The 25,722-nt window shown below is 33.8% G+C and overlaps 1 protein-coding gene across 1 annotated transcript in view; it reads left to right on the forward strand.

Annotated features, from left to right (window-relative positions):
* MICU3 (mitochondrial calcium uptake family, member 3) overlaps positions 1–25,722 on the forward strand; it is a 104,124-nt gene that overhangs the window by 62,911 nt on the left and 15,491 nt on the right. Inside the window, exons 6-11 of the mRNA XM_008570540.1 lie at positions 2,485–2,567; positions 6,918–6,989; positions 10,770–10,808; positions 18,531–18,626; positions 24,814–24,914; positions 25,476–25,647. Coding sequence (XP_008568762.1) covers positions 2,485–2,567; positions 6,918–6,989; positions 10,770–10,808; positions 18,531–18,626; positions 24,814–24,914; positions 25,476–25,647 — 563 coding nt within the window. The remainder of the gene's footprint in view (positions 1–2,484; positions 2,568–6,917; positions 6,990–10,769; positions 10,809–18,530; positions 18,627–24,813; positions 24,915–25,475; positions 25,648–25,722) is intronic.

Consider the following 25,722-nt stretch of genomic DNA (forward strand, 5'->3'; position numbering starts at 1 on the left):
TCCTTTTTTTTTTTTTTTTTTTTTTTTTTTTTTTTGTCTTTTTCCATGTCCGGCCACAGATTGCAACCCTCAGTGTTGCCCCCGTACCGGACCGGGACCAGCAACAGGATCGCAACCCCCGGTGTTGCCCCCGTGCCTCGCTCAGCCAGTGAGCGGGAACCGGTCTGTATGTGGGATCCGAACCCTCGGCGGGAGCGCAGCCGCGCTTCCCAAGCGGCGCACTAGCGCAGTGCGCCACCGGGCCGGCCCTTGACCGTCCTTTCTATAGTAGCTCCCTCTCCCATCTCTCCCTTTTTATTCCTTTACCATGTTTTGTTTTCTTCATAGCCCTTCAACTGTTTGAAAGTATTATTCGTTTACATGCTCTTTCCAGTCTGTCTCACCACTCTAGAATGCAAGGTTCATGATGACATTTTCTTTTTTGTCGGTCTCTGTATCAAGAACAGTATCTTGCACATGGTACCCTCAAAAAATAGTTGGTGAATGAATGAAGAAAGAGAGAAATGAAAGAATTTCACTAGTCGAATTTTCAGTTGTGGGGATTTGGGGAGATGTATGGAAACAAGAACATCAATAAAACTCTGTCATTAGAAACAAGTCTTAAAATACCTTTTACTTCTGTAATTAGAAAATTCACACCACTGTGTTATTCTTAACTTAGTAATGAATGATGTTAAATCAAGTTTTGTTGTAGGAAGTTTAGGAAGGATGTGTTCATGGACACACGTGTGTTTCAAAAATTGTCTTATCTTTTTCTTGGGTTTTTTTTCTCCTGGACTTAAAATTAAATTAAAATATTAGGGCTGGAGAACAACAAGTATTGTGAAGTTGGTGATAAGGCTAGCTAAGGTTGATCCAGTCTAGAAAGCCATAGTGATTTGCAAGTCCAGTCAATGATGAATGTTAACATGAGAACCAGGGTGGGTGCCAGAGTGTCTCAAGCACTTGTTGAAAAGTTATCTTGTTAGCTAGAATAACTTTGGATGCAAAGTTAGAAGTTTGCATCCAAAGAGTGATAGACAAGATAAACCAGCAGAGTGATAGGTAAGAATAAGAATAGTGCTGGTTAGGAAAGCCACTTGGCGTGATGGGACAGGGTGTGGTTTTAAAGGTGTAGGAAAACACATATGTAGTGGTTTTTGCTTACTACAGAAAGATTGAAATCTTTGGGTGCTGTGAAACTTCCTTTAGAGTTCGGGACCCATCTATAGAAACTTCAAAGGAGTTTGAATTGAAAAATTATGGTATGTTGTTTAGATTAAAACTAAGAAAAATGTGAAAAGAGTGCCGGCAGGAAGTGGGCTACATAACCTTTGTTACTTGGCTGTGTCTCCTCTATTTTTTATCATTTTAAGTTTATTTTCCCTTCCAAACAGGTTGTAAGGACTTCCTTTCTATATGTATTTTCAAGATCTTCTTACAGCTTAAAACATGGTTATTAGGGATAGTGTGAATTTTTATTTATTTCTCAAGTGATGGTCATGAAATCAAGTTTAGATTCTTAAAATACATACAAGAAACAAGCTTGCATAAAGGACTGGCTTTCATTTCTGTTATTTTCAGAGACAGATATTACCAGTTAAGAAAGTAGGGATGTATGCTTCTCTTTTGCCAGGTTGGAAATTTCACAACAGGTAATAGCAAGTGTATTTGTGGGGGGTCCCTTTTGAAACTTTTTGCAAGTCATCTCAAAAGAAAAGGTCAAAGTTTTGAGAATGGCGTGTTCACTGAGCTCCTTTTTGAAGGACGCTTTCAGGTTTTCTTCTGTCCAAGTTTTCTTCTTTATACTGTAGAAGTAAAAAGAGGACAGATATTGAACCTCATTTTAAGGTTCATAAAGTTAAAACAGTTTATAGTATGTGAAAGTCTATCTAGGAAAATAAATTGTCCTTTGTATTTGGGGAAAATTTAGAATTTTGTATTCAAGCCTCTTTTTTATTTCTGTTTTTGTGGCCTCTAGAAGTTTAAACCCAAATATCTATCTCATTCTTGACATTTATTTTCATAGGTCATCCTAGTTATAATTTCCCAAGAATTGGGACTGGTCCATTGTGTCATATTTTTATTTTTTTCTGTCACTCTAAGTAGTTGAACATAGTAAAAATATTTCAAATGTGATGATGACCTGATATTTTCCTTTTAAATAAACTGACAGACCTTGGATAAGAAAGAGAAATGCTTATTTTTAGAAGGAAAGTAGTCAAAGTTTTCTTTCAATACTATACAACGTGTATCATACAATTACTTTTAAAGTGTATTATCAATTCTGTTATTAAGTGTGCTAATAATATATGAAGCAAAAATATGTATGCTTCTATATAGCTTTGATTATATTTAACTAATGATAACATGTTGCTTTCGATTTCTTGGTTAAATAAAATATTTCTGTATAGAATATGAGTAACTGTTTACAACTGATATGGATTTTGTGCTTTAAAACACATTTTTCCATTTCATGAATACTTTCTCTGTTTTTTCTGGCAGAGCCACATGCAGGTTTTAGAATAGCTTTCAACATGTTTGACACTGATGGCAATGAGATGGTAGATAAAAAGGAGTTTTTGGTGGTATGTATATTATATCCTGTATTTTATCAGTAATTAAATATTGCTTACTTATATTTTTATGCTTCTACATTATTGGGAATATTAGTGTAGAGGAAAGAGTGAAATATCTATGCTTTCACCTTAATTTAATATAGAAGTATATACTCATGTATTTTGATTAACATTTATGTTATAAAAATATACATTATATTTAGTATTTAGGATAATTATAGTTGTTTATATATTACCTGGAAGTTTGAAATGTTATCATATTGAGTAACAGGCAATTCTGAGATTGTATTATGTTCGGTTAATAGTTACTATTCAGTGCCCATCATCCCAGCCACTCAGTCACAACTCTTTTCATAGAAATTTCTCTTCCTTCTCAATATATGATCTATGATTTTTCTTTTTGTTTTTCTCTTCCACTCACTACTACCTTGTTTTTGTCCCTACTTCTCTGTTCCTTTATCCTGTCTTTGACCAAGGGCTGATAATTTTTAGGTATTTATCCTTCAACCTTTCTCACCTGGCCGGTCCAGCTTGATGCTGGTCTGACAGTGTCTTCAACTGCTCACTCATCTTCCCACCCCCTCTTCCAGAATTTTTCTTTCTTTTTATTCATCTATCCTGCATCTGTTTCTGTGGCAAAATGCCTATTCTGTTTTTTCTCTGAAATAGGAATTAACATTAACTTATTCCTTAGCATAGCAAGGTCTACCCTTAGCATTTATGTTCGTCTCTGACTTTACCCATACTCTCCTGGTAAACAGAAAGGGGAAAGATTGGCACATAAATAGTCACTTTATTTTCTATTTTACCCTTGTAATGTAGCCATTAAAAATTCCTCAGAAAACCTCCTGAAAAACCTTGTATTTACTTCAGAGGCTGGAACATGGAAGAAATCTATGAAATCATTCTTTTATTTATTTATTTATTTTTATTTATTTATTTTTTCCTTTTTGTCTTTTTTCGTGACCAGTAAGGGGATCACAACCCTCGGTGTCGTGCCCTTACCAGGACCGGCAACGGGATCGCAACCCTCGGTGTCGCGCCCGCACCGCACTCAGCCAGTGAGTGGACCGGTCTCTATATGGGATCCGAACCCTTGGCGGGAGCGCCAACGCACTCCCAAGTGCCGCACTCTACCGAGTGCACCACTGGGCCAGCCCCTTTTACTTATTTATTTATGCATTATTATTTTTTACATTCTAAGATGTTGCAGCATGCTTGGGGGAGGGGGATGAAAGGGGGAAAGGGGATGGGTTGGGAGGAAGGGAAGGGTGTGGTCAAGGCCCATGGCATCCCCCTCATTCCCACAGGGGAGCCCAGGGGGCTTCTGGCTGCAGCTTGGTCATGGCTTGGCAGGATGTGGACTTCAGGGGGCATGGCTGAGGCCCTTGGCCCCACCCCAACCCAGGAGCCCAGGGCGCTTCTAGCAGTGGCCTGGAAGTCATTGCTGGGCTGAATGTGGTTGTTGCTCCTGGCCCCCATCGCCCCAGCTTGGAGGCCTGGGGCAATTCTGGCAGCAGCTCAGTGGTCATCACTGAGCTTGATGCAGATGTTGGAGAGGGCATGGCTAAGACCCTCAGGATTCCCCTACCCTGGCTTGAGAGCCCAAGGTGCTTCCATTGGCAGCCTGATGGTCATCCCTGGGCTGGATGCAGACATCAGGGATGCATGGCTGAGGCCCTCGGCCCTCCCCACACCCCAGCATGGGAGCTTAAGGGGGTTCCAGTCCTTCTAGGTTTTATAGGTATTCTTTGAGGGTGTTAGACCTTTACTGGTTAATATCAGAACTTTGTCCCTGATCTGGGGTTTTTTGTTTTTTCTTTCAGTTCTTTGTTGGATTATTTGCTATTCCCACCACTTAAACTCTGCACTGGAACTAATTTGTTGTCCTTTGGTTACTTCTAAAATGTCGGAACTTCCTGTGGGAACCAGCATTTGAGCCCTCTAGTTGAGCTAAATTGCTGCTTTGTTGCTGATTCTCTGGGGAAGGCTTTTTGTGCAGCTCACGGTTTAATTGTTGACCTTTAAGCACTTTGGGTCTTGTGAGGTCCCGTACACCTGGGTTGTGTGGAAACTCGTCTGGGCCTGAGTCTTTTCAGCAAACTGCACCCCCTGCAGTTCTATATTCCTGACCAGTCTCCGCTGAGTGGTCCTGTGCTGATTAGAGGGCACATCAGCTGTCCATGCTGTGCCCCAGTGTTCCCCTGGTGGGCCTGTCTCGCCCACCACCAAACACTACCCATGGGTCAGGCCATGGGCCAGTCCCTTGCAGTGACTCACCATCCTCTGCATGGCTCCTTTTTTCAATTGTCTGTGTGGGTCCACAGGAACCTTGCTAGTGGTCTTGCTGGCCTAGGGGCCACCAAGGCCCTCTTCTACCTTGCAGCCTCCAAGCAACTTCATACAAAGAGCACAGCTGTGGCTTTTGCAGGCCTTGCTCCATGTGCTCACCAGGGCCAGCCTTGAAATGGCCAAGGCTCAAAACAGTCGGAGCAGTCCATTCTTCTTCTCATTGTGGATTCTCCTGCCTTCATGTACTCCATAGGTCTCTCTTCTTCTTCCCCTGAGCTCCCGCAGCCCCAGCTTAGCAGTACGTTGCTTTTTGATAGTTGTAATTTGATTAATTGTGAGAGAGGGTGAGGCTGCATACCATCTATTCTGCCATCTTGATCAGAGGTCGAAATCATTCTTATCTGTGATAGGAAAGAGAAGAGATAAAAATCCTCATCAGTAGCTAATTAGTAGCCATCCACAGGGAGACAAGCAGACTAATTATTGAGATTTATCAAAAAGCTTAAACTAATATTCCCATAGCCCTAACCTATGTGCAGTCCCTGACCAAGACACGGGAACTGAAACCTTCATTCTAGTGCTTTGCAGAATGGTGGGGAGGTGGAAGTTTTCAATTTCATTGCAATAGATATGTTTCTACCATCCTAAAATGGACAAGTTTAGTTTAACGTAGTTTTGTTATGGTAGTACATCCCTGTATTTTAGGAACTTTCAAAATCAGCCAGTTTAATCTGACTAATTTTGAATAAACTTTCTATGTCTATACTGCCAAGTTGCCCACTGATTTAAAGATTAACTTTTGAAATTCAGTCCATTGGATGTTGCCTGTGTAGATGTCTTTTGGAATGAAGTCTGTTTGTGGAGATAGGAGGTAAAAACATTCATACAGAACTACTATTTTTTCCCACTTTACACTCTTGCAAAAGCTGCCCTTACTTTAAAGCTGTGGTCTGCTTTTTAAAGTTCCTGTACTGCTGCCTCATATGTGATGTTTGTTTGTTTATTTTTAAGAGTTCCTGAAAGCAGGAGGTGGAGTTAGGCTAAGTTATTTGTAGAAGGCTAAAATCTATGATTCTCCTGCCTAAAGTTTTATAAAATGATTATTAACAATTCTATTCACTAAAAAAAAAAAAAAGTGTGGAAATAATTTTCTGTGATGATAAAATTATTTGTATTTTGTACTGTGTTTTTAAATGTTATTATATATCTTGGGAGGTGTAATGTATTTTATTTGACTTTCAACTATTGCTATATAAATGAAGAGTTGAGATAGCTGTTCGAATTATACAGACAAGAACAGTGAACTCTCCAGAAAACTCTTATAGAGGTAGGATTAGGCTTCCATTTGTAAAGTTGTAGGATTTTAAAGAGGAAATAATACTATTTATGATAATAGTAATAGCTAACATTGAGAACTTACTGTGTGAAAAGCAATGTGCTAAGTAATTACTTGTACTGTTTACTCGGCACAACATTCCTATAAGGTAAAGAATTATCCCCATGTTCCAGATATGGAAAACAAGCCTTAGATAATTAGAATAACTTGTGCAAGGTATTATACCTACGGAGTCTGTGCTCCCACCACCAGGCTTGGTTACCTGAAAGAGACCTTAGAGGTCATCTAGTCCATTCTCATTTCATATATGAACAAATTCGAGCCAGGTGAGGGTTGAGTGACTTGTCCACTGTCATAAAATTAATGTGTGATAGAAGCTGGACTCAAACCCAAAGTCCCTGAGTTGTATCGCAGTGTTCTTTATACCCCAATAGGCTTCATCTCTTTTTATGTATGTGCCTCAGACTCCATGTCTTTGTGTCCTAGAGATAAAGTAAAACTGTAACATTAAGTGCATTTAACTTAACTATGGGTTGCCAATACCGAAGGATGTATTTTCTTTTTCTTGGGAAAAAAATGAAATCAGAAAATGTATCTACAGTAGTTTACATGTTTTTGATGGATGAAGCTAACCATTTTCGTTGTTTTTAGATTATACCTAGCACTGAGTGGTAGGTAGGTGCCTGGAAACTCTTGCTGGATATTTGACTCTTGATTGATTTCCTTTTCAGCTTCAAGAGATATTCAGGAAAAAAAATGAGAAGAGAGAAACTAAAGGAGATGAGGAAAAGCGTGCAATGCTGGTAAGACTATTTTATATTAGTTTCAGGTGGGTTTTCTAGATAAGAATTATTTTATTCATGATGAGAAACAGTAATGAAAGTTTTTAATGTTGAAGCTGTCCCTTTCTTGAAATTTTTCTAAAGTTTTTATGTAGAAAAATTGCTTCAGTATTTATATGCATCAATATCAATATTTATATTAAATATTGATATTAAACATCTGTATCCATAATCACATTCATTAAATCATTTTCATCCATATTGTTATCTGTGAGATTTGAAGGGTATATCATATACTAGATTAAAACAGATCATTATGCATGTAAAAATTTAAAGGTGAATTGCAAAGATTTAATTATGATGTGAGTGAATTTAGTGGTAATGTAACAATATGAATGTTGAAGAAAATATGAGGGAATAATATGTTTTTTGCATTCTTAAAAATATGTATTATAGATTCTTCTTCTGGTATACATAATACAAGGCTACTTCAAAAAGTTCATGGAAAAATGGAATTGAAAGATCATACAAATCTGTTCACGAACTTTTTAAAGACCCTTTGTATTTTTCGTGTTATTCTGAAGTTAGAATTAAGCAACATTTCCTTCCATCTTCCTACCAATTCTCTTTTTGTTTTTTCCAACTATTTCACCCTGACAACAGGCCAGGTTCACAGAATAAAAATAACAAACAGGTAACAAACAGGTACTAAGACCTTCTATTAGGCACTACACTAAGTACTTTGCATGCATTTTCTCATTTAATCTACCCAACAATTCTCTTATTTTCTGTAATTATAGATAAGAAAACTGATAATTGGAAAGGTTAGGTATCTTTTTCAAAGTTACATAGCTATTAAATGACAAAGCCAAGATTTGAATCCATGTCTGGCAGCTCCAAAACTTGCATTTTTATCCACTATACCATATTTCTTCATCTGGTACTTAGATACCAGAAACAGTGAATTTTGTTGGCATGTAAATGATAATTATTTCATTTTCAAACTAGTGGCCATATGCAGTAGTTTAATTGCTCTAAATGGAATTCAAATAATTAACCAGAGAGTTGCGACATTTTTTATTATTCTCATTGTTATATGAATGCATATTAGGTTTTTTTTAAATACGGGTTATCTATAGCAGATGGTACTATATTCAATCCCAATATATTTATGAAATATGTATTTATATTTAGTTAAATAAAAGCAGATTATTAGGATTATGAAACACATTGCTCTGTAGGGTATTTGACTATGATATAATTATCAGTAGTTGTTCAGCCTCCCTGAATATACTATTGACAAAGCTTATGGAAGACACTCAAAAAAATCAGAGCTGAGCATAATGTTAGCTAAGTATCAAAAGGGGTATTAGTAGTTCTCTATTTAATTCAGGTTTCATGGTTTTCAAATTGTACTTAATAAATCCTATGTGTTTAGAGTATTAGCAAAGAAGACTAGAGGATTAAATTTTCTTAAATTTTATTTCCTGTAGGTAATATATTGAAAGAGTAAACACTTATTTTAAGTGTTTTTATTGATTACCTCTAACTATAATTGACTGAATAGGCAAGTTGTTAATAATATACCATTTAAGAAAACTGAATTATGTTAATAAATTTGTTAATATACCTTTGTGATAAAGTAGATACTATTCCAACGGATAGAGATTTAATTGTTTTATTTATTTGTTTATTTATACTACTTCCAGAGAGGACTTATGGATCTTCCAGTAAAAATAAAATACTATTCTAATTATTAACATTTACTAAAATACTTATATCAAGTATCAGAGGGAGAGAAGAAAGGCAAAAATAATAGCAGACAATGCACACTGGGAAAAGCTACAAAACTTGGCTCTGAGCTTCACTGCAGCCAAGGTAAAGGAAATTTAATGCAAATATTTCATAATAGTGATGTAGTAAAACCTCATTCACTTGAATTAATTAGGAAAAGTCCATCTGAATTATGAAATCTAAATTATACCAGCATACCCTAAAGTTTATTTTTTATATGCATATAGGTCAATGAAGCATTTCCTAGCAGATATATGGGGAAGGACTTATTTTAAAGAACAAAATAAAAATAAGTTATAAGCAATATATAACTTGTTTATAAGTAAAGGAATGTTTACTAAAGTGCATTGATCTCCACAGGTACCTCAGAGGTGTTTATCCTATGTAATTTAAATACTGCTTCTGAAATCTCATTTACGTAATTTAGCCATCAGAATTATTTCTTATAACAATTCAGAAATAATCTTTAGTACAGCCTCAGAACTAACAATGCTCTCTGACACTACAGCCCTCTACAAATATTCATTAGTATATTAAACAATAATAATAATTATTAACTTATTGTTAACAATCACATTTTAAAGAATGCAAATCTGAACTGATGAGATTTTATTTTATACTACTTTAGTTATAGAAGATTATGTAGAATAAAAGATGGTGTTGTCAAGGTGATAGAAATGACGATATGATTGTACATATTCTTAGAACGTTTTGGTTGACTTTTTTTTTTTTTTTTGTCTTTTGTCTTTTTTCCGTGTCTGGCAACGGATCGCAACCCTCAGTGTTGCCCCCGTACCGGACCGGGGACCGGCAACGGGATTGCAACCCTCGGTGTTGCTCCCGCTCCTCGCTCAGCCAGTGAGCGGGAACCGGTCTGTATGTGGGATCCGAACCCTCGGGTGGGAGCGCCGCTGCGCTTCCCAAGCGGCGCACTATCCAGTGCGCCACCGGGCCGGCCCTTGGTTGACTTTTGAAACAGTTAAAATTTAGCTTTTTGTGAAAACATATGGGTTACTTCAGAGAGACAGTATAGAATAGGTTTAGGAGCCAGATTTGGGGGTTTGAATATTAGCCCTGCCACTTATTACCTGGGTAACCTTGAATAAGCTCATTAGCCTCTCTATTCTTCAGTTTTTTTCATTTGTACAATGGAGGTAATAGGAGTAATGACCATGTGTGATTGTTATGGGGGTTAAATGAACTAAAACACACAACCAGTTAACAGTATGTGAAATATAAGAAACACTCAAAAAGGCTAGCTAATAGTAAAACTTAAAGTTCTCCTTTAATTAGTAGAACCACATAGCTAATTTAAATTGAATATTAACATACCCAATCAAAATTAAGTAAAAACTAAATTTAAAAATGCTTACATATCAAAATAAAACTAGCTATGCTTCAGAAGGAAAGAGGGAAATGAACATAACATTTCTTGTACACATTATGTGCTAAACTCTGTGCTATGTTCATTATAAATGTTACTCCCATTTAGTCCTTATTGCAGTTCTCCCAGGTAAGTATTATATCTGTTTTACAGCTGAGAAAACCGTTTCAGAGAGGTTGATTAACTTGCCTAATGTAACAGTACTGGTAATAGCAGAGCAGAATTCCAGTGCAGGTCTCTTATACCATTTCCACTGCCATGCTGCTACATCTAGATTTTCCCCCCGTCCCATGGAGAATTGCTGAAGTGTGTCTAAATAAAACTGCGTACTTGAGAGGGTTGTGTTTTACTCAAAGTAATAGTTCTAGGAGAAGGTTATAATGAAATGGTTGAAACAAGCACAAACTCATTTAATGTTTAATTATATGAGATTTTAAAAACTTTGCTACTCATCTTTAACATTTATCCCACTTGTATTGTGTGTGTGCTCTAAATAGAATGTAGCATAATGATTTACCCTTCCTAATTGATTATTTTGTCATCTTTTTTCTTTTTTTCTTTTGCTATACTTGGGTTCATTCTGAAATGTGACACTTCATTTGGCCCTTTGTGCTCTATGTCAGCGTCTTCAACTTTATGGATACCATTCTCCTACTAATAGTGTATGTACAACACTTTAAATGTTCTTTATGTATATAGCCCTCACCTGTTATACTTGATAATGTTATTTCTTTTTATAAAGCTATTATCTGCTATTCAGAATGTTTTGAAATTTATTAAATATAATAAGGTACAATCAAGCCAAAATTTTACATTTCTTTCCTAGATTTAGGAGAAGACTAAAATGTACAGAGTCATTGTATATCTTTAACTTTAGATTAAAATAAGGGAAAGGTCAATGAACAACAACCACCAAAAACTCTGCTAGGATAATTGAAATTTTATATTTTTCAGCAGTATTTGAAGAGCTATATACAAATTATAAAGCAGATTCTCAGCCTATGCTTCTGCAGAACACAGGTATTTTGAGAACTAGATCCATTCATCTGATATATAGTCTTTTATATGAATGGATAGACTTTTATTAGTTTTTAGTATTTCTCACAATTTTTTTCTAAAACCTTTGTTGTCTGCTTACTTCCTCTGGTCTGTACAAAAATCTGGTATAAGGTGCTCCTTGACATGTTTAATGTATTAGTGTATCATGTTATTTCTCGAAGAGGATTATGATTTTCAGACTATTGTCTTGAAAAGTTGGAAGTTCCTGTAAATGAACTTCCAAATGTATTCTTCTTATGCTGAGCTTTCTTCTTCTTTCTTTTCTCTTGAGAAAATCAGAGCTTGTTGGTTAGCTCAGTTACTAAATAACTAAGAATTGGCCGTGGCCCTTTTTGAGTATAAATATGCACAGTTCATTTAATTGCCCCAGGAATACTTAAGTAATTTAAGTGGGTCCCTCAAATTGTAGAAATTCCACCTGAGAAGCCCTTGAATTCAGGGTGACTGACTCAATATTATCCAGCAGAAAGTGTTCTAGTTGTAGTGTACAGTTCTAAAGGTGTATTGCCTCCTGTACTGAATATTTAATCAAAATTCCAAACTATAAAAGCTAACTCTTGTTCTAGATGTGAACATATTCTGGAGGCGGATTCAGCATAAAGTAAACCCAGGATACTTTGTGTAGTCATAGGAATGGACTTAGAGTGGGTGGGGGGACAAACCAAGTCAATGGGACCCATATAATTGACTAATTGTTTTTCTCTCTTACAAGATAATTTAAAATTTTTCTCCAGATTCAATACTGTTATTCATTAAAGTCTGTCATTTTCTTAAAAAATTTAAAGGATTCCTCTGTTAATCATTTCCAAAATTTGTAAGAATGTGTAAGATGAAAATCTCACAGATGATAATGCCATATGCACTGTGAAACTTAGTAAATGTTGATAATACTTATGACTTTATGACTTATTTTTCTGATCTAATATGTCATCATTGTATGACCCATTTTTCTAACTGTGACAATTTTTATTTTTCCTTTACTCTCATAAATAATTTTTATTTAGGATAATTGTGTTTTTTAAAAAAATGCATCTCAGGATAATATTGTTAAAAGGTAATAGATCCTAATATAGTTCTAGTTTAAACTACATATACAAATCACAGTCACTCAGACATTAAGAGAATAAGAGTGAGCAGCAGATTTAAATTGCATATTTTATTTACATTATGCTTGTTTAGTTAATAGGAAAGTAAATTTATGATTTTACATTTTATTGTGGTAATATATAGTTTTCTATTTTCAGTTTTACTGGACAGCTTTTTCCCCATAGGTTAAATGCATATGTTAAAGTGATGTAACTCGATGTCATTTTTATCCACAGTCTTAAATGGATTACGTGATTTTTCAACTTCCTTAGCAGTGAGTTGGTTATATAAAATAACTTTTCTTCCTATAGTAGGAAAATTTTTGCTCAGAAAGGAATGACTATTTTCAAGAATTGCAAACAAACAAGGAAAATTTATTTAGAATTAGAAAAAATTTAGACAGCCTGAAAATATATAGGAAATATCATTGATGCAAGTATTACACAAATAGTATAATGTTTTGAATTAGCTGACAATTATCTGCTAGTTTCCAAAGTTGCAGATAAACTGGAGTGACCAACTATCTCATCTGAGTGCAAATCATTGAGCTAAATATAACCTAAGAGATTTATAATAGCCAGTTTCTACCTTTAGGAAGAAGTTCCTTCAGGAAAGGCAATGGCCCTCTTGGCTTTCACTGTAGATGGAGATTTTGTGACCTTTGTAATAGCCTGTTCCAAAATTTAATCACTCATGATAGATTCTGCCTATATTCAATCAAATTATTTTCTGCTACAGTGCAAAATTGATCATACTCATTTATATCAATGAAGATAGTTGTTACCTTATAGCCTTTTATGTTCCAAATAACCCTGATTCTTTTAATATTTCATAGTGAACTCTTGATTATCTTCCCACAGTAATGAAAAGAGGTATAAAAAATTCAAAAGAATAAATACAAAAGTCAGATATATTTGACTTTGGCATTCCTTATATGATTTTTTTTAAAGATTATTCTTAGTTGCCATCAGAAAATATATTAATTTTTATACCAATTCTTTGACATGTGATGAGACTTGTTTATGTACTAAAACAACGTCAATATTCATAAATGATCTGTACTTGAAGAGAATGTGTATTCTCCAATTTCAGGTACAGGGTTGGGGGGTGTGTGTGTCTGTGTGTGTGTGTGTGTGTGTAAAACCAAGCATGTTAATTATGTATTTTAAATCATCTCTGTCATTACTGTTTTTGTCTGCTTGATCTGTCAATTATTACGTTAAATTATACATTATAATGATAGATTTGTAAACAACTTCTTACAGTCTCTTAATTTTTGTTTTAAATATTTTGATGCATTATTATCTCCATAAGAATATAGATTATCTATATCTTCTTAGTTAACTGAATCTTCTATTGTGTACTATCCTTAGAGCTCTAGAAATGTTTTTTGCCTTAAAATCTTTTAGTTATCAGAATAAATATACCACCTTTATTTTGATTAGTACTTTGAATTATTTTCTATTTTTGGCTTTCTTATTTTCTTTTTTTTTTTTTTCCTATAGTTATGATGAAGCTTTCCCTGATTTTTAAAATATATTTTAAGTTCAGAAATAGAAATATACTGCAAATAAAATGTAAACATAAAATAATTATAAAATTTAACCAGCATATAGATCAAGAAATAAACTTTTTCCATACCCCAAGAAGCTCACTCATATGTGTTTCCAATCATGATCCCTCACTGTGCCCTGAAAGATAACCACAAGCATTACTTTTATGTAAATCACTTCTTTGCTTTGGTTTGTTGTTTTATCCCCTACATATGCATCCTAAACAATATAGTGTAGTTTCACCCATTTTTGTACTTCATATAAATGGCATCATATTATACGAATTTTTACTGTCTTGCTTCTCTGGCTCAACATCATGATTGTCAGTTTCAGCTGCATTGTTGTAGGTGCTTGTTCATTCACTGTTTTTGCTGTAAGCAGTGGTTCTCAATCATTTTGGTCTTGTGATCCCTTTACATATATATGTGAAACAAGAGATTTTGTTTATTTGGGTTACATCGATCTACAGTTACCATATTAGAAATTAAAGCTGGGAATTTAAAAATATTTATTAATCCATTTCAAAATAATGATAAAAATACTCATTACATATAACAAACATTTTTATGAAAAATAACTTCAAAAATGTAGTGAGGAGAGTGGTGTTATTTTACTTTTATTGTTGTTTTTTATTCTTTGCTAATCTCTTTGATGTCTGCCTTGATAGAAGACAGCTGTTTTCTCATAGCTGTTTTTGCATTAAATCTGTTATAATATGTTATTTTGGCAACAAATACTATCAGTTGTTTACTTCGAAGTGACAGGCTCACTTGGTTTATTTTCAAAAAATGTCTGCCAAATACTGAAGTCTGAATAACCATAGTTTGTCTGTCAGTTGTTCTTTTGAGTAAAAATGGTGGTCCATGAACAAAGAGGCTAGTTCAGCTTGCAACACAAACCATCACACAGATGTTCTTTCTCAAGACAACCATAGTACTTCGGTATGTAGCAGAAGTGCTGTATGCATACTTCCCATTCATCACAGCAAGTATTAAAAAGATGTGTACTCAAAGGTCAGTTTAACAAAATTGTAGGTTTTATTCTTCAGCAAGTACATCTTAAGTGGATTTTTTTTTTTTTTTTTTTTACTGCAAGTGTGTGTCACTAAAGAATGTAATGACTACTGAAGAATGTAATGGCTTTGGTCTTTGGTGACACTGCCTCATTTGTACTCAGGCACCAGCGTCTTGTCCACCATGGCTTTTGCACCATTAGTGCAAATGTCAACACAGTGCCAAAGGCAAATAATGTCTTTAAGATGCTTTTAAGTAGAGACACAAGTATCTATTTTACATTTGTCCAGCATTTTCAGTTTTTTTCAGTGAGAAGATTGGTGCTAATTTCTAGCCTATCATTAATAGAAGCCTTTTATACCTTTTTTAACCTCTCCTTTTTTATTTGTTAGGCATGTCTTTCTTAACAGCATATTTTGTGAATTGTACTGGCTTCTTTTTATCTGGGTTGACAATCTATGCTTTTTAATTGGATAATTCAGTCAATTTATATTACTGTATTTACTAATTGCTTTGAATTTACTTTAATCATTTTATTCTATATACTGTTCTTTTCTCCTTTCCTGCCTTTTGAATTAAGTTTATTTTTACTCTTTTTATTCTCCTCTATTTTAGTTTAGAAGCCATTTACTACATTTCTATTCTTTGTGCTGTTATTCTTGAAATGTTAATAATTATAGTTAAATATTTATTAATTAAAATAAAAGTCATATGTTAGGCAATGTCTTTACTCGATTCCTCAAAATTAGAGTCTTAAAATGCTTTAATATCTTTCATTCTTTTCCAGGCATGAGTACTTGAAATTGTTGTACAGTGTTGCCTGTCCTTTTTTTTTCTGATACCACAAATTAGACTTTTAAAATATATACCATCAATGTTTATTTAGGATTACCTACATATTTCCCATTTTTTACTCACATAATTCTTTCATGTCACCTCTTCCTAAATCTCGTAATCTTATACCCACAAAATATATATGGTATTTACCTGTCTGGACATGAACGACTCTAGGGAGCCATTATTCTGCTTGCCACAGTGATATATTACCATCTCTACATCAGTCTCCTTCCTTCCTTCCTTCTTTCCTTCGTTCCTTCCTCCCTCCCTCCCTCTCTCCCTCCCTCCCTCTTGACCAAAACAAGTTTAAGGAACTCCTACCAATAACAGACACTGAACCTAGGCAAAAATACATCAGATTTACAGGGTACGATGTATTCAGGACATTATATTGCCTGTGCCATCCATTTCTGAAGTTCTTCTGAACTATCTGTTATCTCTTTGAAATGAAGGTCTACACTTAACATGATGCTCTACTAAAGGGACCTAAAGCCCAGATAGTAATCAAAGATACTGAGAAGACTTAAGGAAGTCTTTGCAAATTGCCCTCCTATTTACATGTCAAAGCATCATAACTATCTGTTTCACAACCATCTTCATGCTCACTTACATTGGGCATTTCCCCCCATCAGTCTTTCCCTAGCCTGTATGCATATATTCTGGTTTTGTATTTGCTTTGCATTTCTTGCTATTAAAATCTAGTCTGATTTTCATGGCTACTTCAAGCTTATTTTAAATATCCCATTGTATTATATTTTTCTGGAGTTAAAACTTCCTACTAGTTTTTCATGTTCTGAAAAATTTACTCTTAATTTCATCAGCCAAGTTATTGTCTAAAAAATTAAATATTGGCTGCAGAACAGACACAAGGAGTCAGTTGAGTATACCTGGCATATCATCAATCCATTAGGTATTTTCTCCTGCAGTAGTAGTTGCTGTAAGGATATAGTTCCTTATCTTTGAAACTATAATTTAAAAGATGCTATAAGGTAAAACAAAAACAAATATATCCAGTTATAGCAATTCAGATATTCTAGCACAATTTACTCTCGAGGTAAATGATGAAAGCTTTCTGCAAGAGGGGATTTATTAAGCTGTTATGTTCTATATAAGATTTTTTTAATTTAAAAAGTTGTATATTATACTGATAATAGATATTTTTTAAATTTTTTAAAAATTTTAAATTGTTTAAATTTTTTAAAATATGGGAGAGCAAAAAGAAAAATAAGAAATATCCTAACCCCACCAGAGATAATCAGTATATTTTAATATATTTTACTTTTTTTCTATGCTCAGAAAACATATGGTTTGTTAAACTAATTTTATCTCTTAATATGTTGTAAATATTTTTATAACGTGTGTGTGTATGTATGTGCTGGGGACCAGTGCTTGAAGTGGGGAAGAGGCATGTTTTCACAAAGCAAATCATTCCTATTACTCTCTAGTAATAGTGCACAGTAAGCCTTATTTTATAGTTTGGTAGGTTTAACAGTCTCTTTCTCTATCAAGCATTAACCTTCTAAGTTACCATTAAAACATTCATCCACATTCAAAATATATAGATAATATTTGCAGAGTAAACATTTAATCTAGCTAGTAGTTATTGAGATTATTACATACCTGTATAAAAAGATGAACTACATTAGTTCTATTTAACTAATTTTATGTGTTCAGTTTATAACTGCTTACTTAAAATTTATTTAGTTACTAAAGGGAGTGATGAGCAGAATCTCTGTCATGTTGCTTTATTTATACTTATGGTAATAGTTATGTCTGTTATCTAAGTGGTTGCTGCTAAATAATCCTTTATTATTAACATTTTATTAAGATTTTATTAAAATGTGTGCAGTGGTCCTTAGTTAATAGTGAATTAAAATTTAGAAGATTTTTGAAATAATTCTAGATGCACTATAATTTTATCAGTGGCACCAGTCTTTTAAAAATTAGGACAAAATTTTAAGAAGAAAAATTCTCTTATTACCAGCCTGTCACTTCCAAATACATCATGCAGCATTTTCTTCTCACAATAACCCGAAGACCTCCAAGTCTAATAACCTGTGAAATCATCCCTGATAAATCCTGACAAACTGTTTAATTATTTTGTTTACAGAGATCCAAGTTAGGCTTGTAGTTCGACATTTCCATGGGATGATCTACTCCTCATAATCTTGGTATCTCCCTTCTCAAACTTGCCAATATTGAGATAAAAGGTAGTGTTCTATCCTTGTAATAAAGATCAGAAAGTACCTTATCCGTTCAGAATACACATACCTACCAAATCCCTAAGTACCCTGCTTCCAGTGGTTTGACTTAAACAGGTATATTTCTTTTTGACAAGCTTTGGATTAATTTAAACTTTATTTCTCTAAAATATGGATAAGGTCATTTTGATTCTTTGATACTCTAATAAAATGTTTGATAGCCAAAAATAATTATTTTTAAATGAAGGATGATTTTTAACAAGTTGCTACAAAATTAGCAAAATCTTCTCCATATGAATATACTTCACACAAGTTATGAATAAAATTTTCATTTCACACTTTCTTAGAAGTTATGCATGTTTAAGTAGAAGGGTGAAGGAGGGATTGGAGAATTTGATTCTTTTTGACAAAGCCGCATTGTACTTAGAAATAGTGATTATATACCATTATACTTTTGAAAGTACCATGGGTTTACCAGCAGTGTAATAAAATACCATTGAGTGCAGCAGAAAACAAAAAAGATAAGCTAATGTGTTTTCTTTTCAAAGTTGGCTAGAAGAGATTTAAAGTGTGTAAGTTATCATTCTTCATGACTATTCTTTAGATTTGAGTTGTGCCTCTTAAAACTTCTACAGGTACTTAAAACAGATGCTGAGGAACTTGTCTCCAGAAGCTATTGGGACACATTGAGACGTAATACAAGCCAAGCACTCTTTTCAGACTTCGCAGAGGTATAATTAAACCACAAGGTCCTTGTAGTATTTGCTATTTTGTTAATCTAGTTCTCATTTCATTTTACAGCCTCAATGATGAAACCAAAAATGTAGTTTATATTTTCCATTATCTTCAATAAAACAGTAATTACTATATATTAACTGTGTATTTGAATATGTCGGCTGTACTGACAGGGGCTACGAGATCACCTGTAATGGTCTATGTTAAATGAACTTGCTTATTGTATAAAACCTGACTTTCCAACTTAATTAAAAAGAAATAGTAGGTTTTGTTTTGTTTTTTACTTAAGGATCACTTTCTAGGAATTTCAAAATAATATTTTATAGTTTCACTGAATCATTTAACCTTAGAATTACAATTTTACATGAAATGCTGAAATGTTTCACTTGGTAAAAGATAGCTGATTTTGGGGCCGGCCTGGTGGCGCACTGGATAGTGCGCCGCTTGGGAAGCGCGGCGGCGCTCCCGCCCGAGGGTTTGGATCCCACATACAGACCGGTTCCCGCTCACTGGCTGAGCGAGGCGCGGGAGCGACGCCAAGGGTTGCAGTCCCGTTGCCGGTCCCCAGTCCGGTACGGGGGCAACACTGAGGGTTGCGATCTGTTGCCGGACATGGAAAAAGACAAAAAGACAAAAAAAAAAAAAAAAAAGATAGCTGACTTTATAGTTATGTTAGATTTAATCAATTAAATTTCCTAGTGTTAACAGTGAGTGGCTTACCAAGGGCAGTGAAATAGAGGTAAAGGGGGGTGTATGGCAGAAACAGTCAGTCAAGGAAGGGAGGAATACTTTACCTTGTCATTGTTTAAGATTGCCAGTAAATGGTAAAAATAAAAAGCAGACTGACCTTATTTCAGTTTTATTATTGTTTTGAATTTGATACAGACATGCACCTTATTGCTGCACTCGGGGTGGACAGCTTCCACCATCCCATTCTTGTTATGCCACTGTCAATAGAGATTTGTGATTTTTAAAAATGGGCTACATCTTGTAGATTAAATACTGATTTATGTTTCCTATTAAGAATTTTTTAATAAAAAATAAATCTTACTAGAAAAGATTTTTCAGTAATACTAAGAGATTTATTTTTTATTATCTTTTTCTCTTTCAAGTTGGTTTCTTGTTTCTTTTACTAAACTTTAAGTTTGGCTTTTAAAAATTACATCTAAAAATATCTAGAGAAGTAAACTGGAATCAGTTGTGACTTCTGTTGTCCATGTATACAGCATTACTCAATGGGCATCCCTAGGAAAGGGTGAACACTTGGAAATGTTAATTTTGTCAGTCATGCTCAACTTTTAAGTCCCAAAGCAAATAAATAAAGAATTGTGCCCTATATTTAATCTGCAATATGTAAATCTCATGAAATTTGTGACCAACAATTACCTTTTAAAATTACCTTTTAAGTTTGAGCCATGTTGAGGCACGAAGTGGCAGATGTTCCATTTCCAGATATTTTATAAGTGCTTTATTTTGTAATCATTAAGTAGTCGGTGCTTAAAAATAAGAACTGGGAACACTATCCCTTCGAGCTCCTACAAGCCAACTATCTAGCTTTCAGGCTTCAAATTAACAGTAATGCCACTATTGTCTCTCCCCATAGTAGAGTGTCTACCTCCCAACCTCCAACCTATCTTTAATCCCATCTAACTCTGCTAGAAATTCTCAGTTAGACAAAATCTGCTGATTAGATGTTGAATTTAATTTAAATCTTGAGAGATTTAATAACAGAAGACCAGTCAGATCTTGCATACTCAGATTCTATGATTTGCGTTCAGATCTTAGGAAAATCTTTATGGCTGCATCAGAGGTATACTGGAGCTTGCTTTTACAGCATCACAGATCTAATTTTGCACATCTCTTCCCAACCCAACATTCTGTGATATTGAAGGTGGCTGTGATAGGAGTATTAGTGCCACAGAAATTGGCAACCATTACAAATCAGTTTTTTTGCCCCCCTGATGAAACCATTTACTAGCACACCATTGGCTGTAATCAATCAACATTGTGACCATAAAGTGCTAAATTAATTAATAAATTGACTCAAACATCATAAAAGTAAATCTGATGGAGAGAAGAAATTCCAAAGAGAAGAAAAGGAGGGGGAAAAAAGAAACTTATATTGTGTTCCAAAGTAAAATAATTATTCGGGGATTATCTTTGTTACTACCCTCCCACAATAGAGAATAATAATTGAGAATTAACTATAGTTGTTACAACTAATTTTAATTCCTTATGGGTTACCACAGATACCAGTGTAACATTGAATTGTTTATAGTATTAGTATTCAGGATTCAAAGTAGGTCAGAAAGAAGACTTGTAAATCTATTTGTATTTATTACATATTTAAGATGTAATTATGGAGACAAAGTAGTTCTCTTTAAATACTGTATGTAAATTAGATATTAGCTTTTCATATTCTTAATCCAGAGCTGTTTCTAACTATAGATTTTTCAATTGTAGTTAAGCCATGTTTTTTTAGTTATTATAAAACCACATAATGAAAATTTGAATGTGCCACAGCTGACATCATTTTCTAATCAAAATCATATATAACAAGTTTTTAGTACAATTTGATAAGTATAGCATGTAACCATTGAATACAGTCTGTCAGTGCCAGAATTATAAACACTATTTTGAGTTCTACAGAAGAAATTTAAAATTTTTGTTATTTGCTTTAAACACTACTTATCCTTAATAAATTACAGTAGATTATTCAAAAAGTTTAGTAATAAATCAAGAGTTTGAAGACTTCCTCCAGCCCTTGGATAGAGCTTAAGATTATTATCACACTGTAATCAATAAAAATATTTTGGAAGATTACCTTTAAACTATTTTAATAGTTTGATGAATTTGTATTTCATGTGAATTTATTAATTTATTTCATTTTTGATGAGATTATTCAGAATAATTTTTAATCAAAATGAAGTTAAATAATGGCTTTTCATGTAAATGGCCCATGGAGTTCTTTTGTTGCTTTTTCTGGCTTTGTTATGAAAACACCTGAATTCATTTTATTTTAACAAAGAGCAGAATCAAAGGGATAAAGTCTCTATTTTTGTCTCAACTCTTGTGATTTATGTTATATATCACTGTTAGCATACCTTGGTCACTGGTGTAGTCTCCAGTGACTTGAACAGTACTGATTTCACTGAATGGGGCAACACATTTTCTCCATTTCCAATTTCTGGTTTTTTCTCTAATGTCAAACTGTTACTTCTGCTTCTGTGGGTCTGGATTATATGGATAAGTGCAACCTAAGTAAGATTTTGATGCTGAAAGACTGTTAAGTAAAGATCTGCTCCACTCAGTTGACATGAGAAAAACTGGCTGAATGAGGTCATTATTTAAAACCTGTGTGAAACAAAGCCATCTCGTTTTATTGTACTATGTCTTGAGGTAAAGAACATAAGAACACTGGAAGAAACATTCCTTAATTATATTATCTGAGTTCACTAACTTTTGGTGTTCTTATAACTTCTCATTTGGGGCTCTTTGTTCAGATCTATATAGCGTGTTTAATTTCAATAACAAAAAATAAGTAACAGTATACCATGTAAAAATATTTTTTCCCATTAAGCTTCATTGACATTATTGTCTTTTCTGTCTTGTCCAGTCTTTTATCATGTTCCTGAAATATATTAATTTGGCAAAAATAAATAATAAAAGTTAACATTTATTGGGCATTTACAGTATGCTACTCACAGTGCTAAATGATTTACATCTGTTGTCTAGCCCTTACAACAACCCTTTAGGTTAGGTACTATAATTATTCCTGAAGTAAATAATATCCTCACAAATATTTACTTCCCCAAGGTCATTTAAATATGTCAGGATTCAAAGCCAGCATTCTGACTCTCAAACTCGTTTTATTTGCTCACCACACTACTGCTTATTTGTGAAGTGAGCAACTTTTTTGAAAACACCACCCCCCTCCTTATCTACTTTGTCCCCCTTTCCTTCCACTGCGTTCCTCTAGCTTCCAGGTGGATACTTGGTTTTTGATGCTGACAGGCTAGAGTTTCCACTGTTATGCTCACTTAGGCATGCCTTCTGAAATATCTCCTCTCCCTACTAATTTAAGCTGTTCCATGAATAATAATCTGACTAAACTAGACTATACTAAATCACAAAAGACTATCTATAATTGACATCAGATGTCGTTTTTCACGTAAAGGTATTTGCTTCTTATAATTACCAGTAAGAAGACCTTTATGCTTAATTTACACTCATATTTTAACTTTTTCCTCAAAACTGTAATTATAGATAGGATTATTCCCATTTTATAGAGAAGGAAGCTGAAGATCAAAAAGTCAGTGAATTCAGGTCTTCTGATTTTAAATCCTGTCTTCTTTCCATTAGAGTAGTCTGCCTCCACAACTTAAAGCTACTGGTGAAAGTAGTGCCTTTCAAGAGCTACTCAAATTACACAAGTCTCTTCTCACATGTGGTGACCTGAAAGTCTGGCAAAATTAATATTTCTCAACATTCATAATAAGTTTGTTCAAGAACATATATTTAGAAGATAGTATGTGGCACTTAGCTACCTGACTGCATTATTTTTCCCCTTGCAGTCAGATCAAACCACTGTCAGATCATCAAGTTGGTTGTATTATAGGGAACATCTCAGGTATTCCAGCTACTGAGAATACTTGGGCCTTAGCAAACTAAACTGAGTGGTAGTAGTAGAGCTCTTCCAAACTAATTATAAGGAGGTTAAATGCTGAAGATTGATTAGGAAAATCCAAACAATTATTTAAATATAAATAGGATATTTAGATGGTTATTAAAAAAATTCAGTGATTTTAGATAGTGTAAAATATAGATATGTTACATGCTGGAATTTTTAAGAGAGACGTGAGTAATCAAAGTAACAAAGAGATCATTGTAGACAAATAGTTTAATGGATTAAAAGATGGCATGTTGGAGAGGAAATCAGAAGACGTAGTCTCTGTTTTCTCATTAGAAAAGAATATTCGGTCCAGGGAGAAAGGAAATAAAGGTCCAGCAAATGTTATGAAGGATAAAATAGCTATCTCATGAAATATTGGGAAGAGGGATAAAGCAATAAAAATTTAGTGTGTGGAAAGTGGGTGAAATTAGACTTTTTGTGACTGTAGAAGAAAACTGATCATTTGTAGAGAAGCATTTGTTTTCTGTGTCTTATATTTCCTTTGAAGTATTATCAAGATTGTGGCCAAGAAGTAATACATTTCAACTCTGTACCTTTAGTGGACCTCTACAGCTTTCTTTCTTAATAGATGGTATTGTTTAACCTCTTATTTTTTTTTTACATTTCCTAGGATGATGTGTATAGGAGAGTTATTTTTGTACCCGAGTTTATAAATTAGGTCTGAGTTAATGGCCATGTGAAGAAGGAAGGAAGGGAAGAAAAAGGAGGACCTGTAAAGCTACATTAAAGGAAAAAGGGAAGATTCTCATAGGACATCACACTTTATGAGGACTATAATCAAGCAGTTTTAAGAATATGGTTGTTGGAACTTAGTTTATCAAGTTGAGTGGGAGAGGGAAAATCCCTTGGAATTAATTTCTTATCCATTCAAAAAATTATGTAAGACTTTTCTTTGAAAAAATCATATATAATGTAAATTCCAAGGTAATGTTATTACTATAGTTTCTCTTTCAAAATATAGTATCGTCTATTTAAAGTGCTGTAGCTATGGAATATAATAGAAAAGTATCATGGCTGAAGGAAGCTTGAGGCCATTCTGTGTCAGCTCCATCTGTTCATTACATCTGGAGAATTTACCTCTTTGAACATCCTAAATAAATGAGTTTTTCGGGTTAATTAGGAAAATCTAAACTGGATTACTTAAATAAAAATAGAATATTTAGATTATTACTAAAGGATTTCAACTATTTTTCATAATTTAAGTTATAGATACCCCATGTGCATAAATCAGGGTTGAAAACTTTTAAAAAATTCTCATGTCTTTAAAATTTTTTGGTAAAGATCAGTTTCTTTTAAATTTATATATTCAAAATTTGAGCTTCGTTTCAACTGCAATTTCATTTATTTAATATAGCCTGTGTTTTTCATTCTAATGTTAATATATTTACATTCTTGATACTTAAAAGTTGATAAAATTTTTTGAGGGATATTAGGTATCCCTATTCTGTTTCTTTTACTGCAGCTAACTTTTAAATTATGATTTTTTTAAGCGTGCTGATGACATCACAAGTTTAGTAGCAGATACTACACTTCTTGTACACTTTTTTGGAAAGAAAGGAAAAGCTGAACTCAACTTTGAAGATTTTTATAGGTGAGCCTAATTATATATCTTTATTGAAATTGTTAGTGTGCTAAACCTCTTTGCTACTTTCATCTTAACTGAAGATACTCTATATAATAAATATCTTACTTCCATCAGTACCTACATACCAGTGGTTTCATCAATAATTATGACAGGAATTTAGTGAATGATAAAAAATGCCTGAATATCTGGATTGTTATCTCCTGTATATTCAGAAGAAAATCTGTTGCCAATTTCTTAGTCTCAATAAGCTATGATAATAATAACAAGCAATTTAAGTATCATTGCTACTCTGCAAAGTACTTTTGTTATCCCCATTTTATAGATGAGGAAACTTAGCCCCTGTGAAGCTGTTCTTTGCCCTGGGTGCTACAGTCAGTAAGTGGTAAAGCCTCTCATAACCTGCGCTCTTTTCTTTCCATTTATAGAGTAGAATTTTATGAAGCTTTGGGTAATCACGTAATTAAATTATTTCCATATAACTTTTTCTACGACAGTGAATATTTGATCATTTCTGTTAGCATTACTCCTTATTTATCTTGTTCATTCTTTATTACCTTCTTGCCATAGGTTCATGGATAACCTCCAAACAGAAGTTTTAGAAATAGAATTCCTTTCCTACTCTAATGGAATGAATACTATCAGTGAAGAAGACTTTGCTCATATTCTTTTACGATATACAAATGTGGAAAATACATCAGTGTTTTTGGAAAATGTACGTTACAGTATACCTGAAGAAAAGGTATCTAATCTCCCATATTTATTTTGTTATATATATGTTATTACCTTGTAATTATATAGGTCTGTAAAATATATT

The sequence above is a fragment of the Galeopterus variegatus genome, unplaced genomic scaffold (genome assembly GCF_000696425.1).
Source record: "Galeopterus variegatus unplaced genomic scaffold, G_variegatus-3.0.2 Scaffold612, whole genome shotgun sequence".
Classification (NCBI taxonomy): domain Eukaryota; kingdom Metazoa; phylum Chordata; class Mammalia; order Dermoptera; family Cynocephalidae; genus Galeopterus; species Galeopterus variegatus.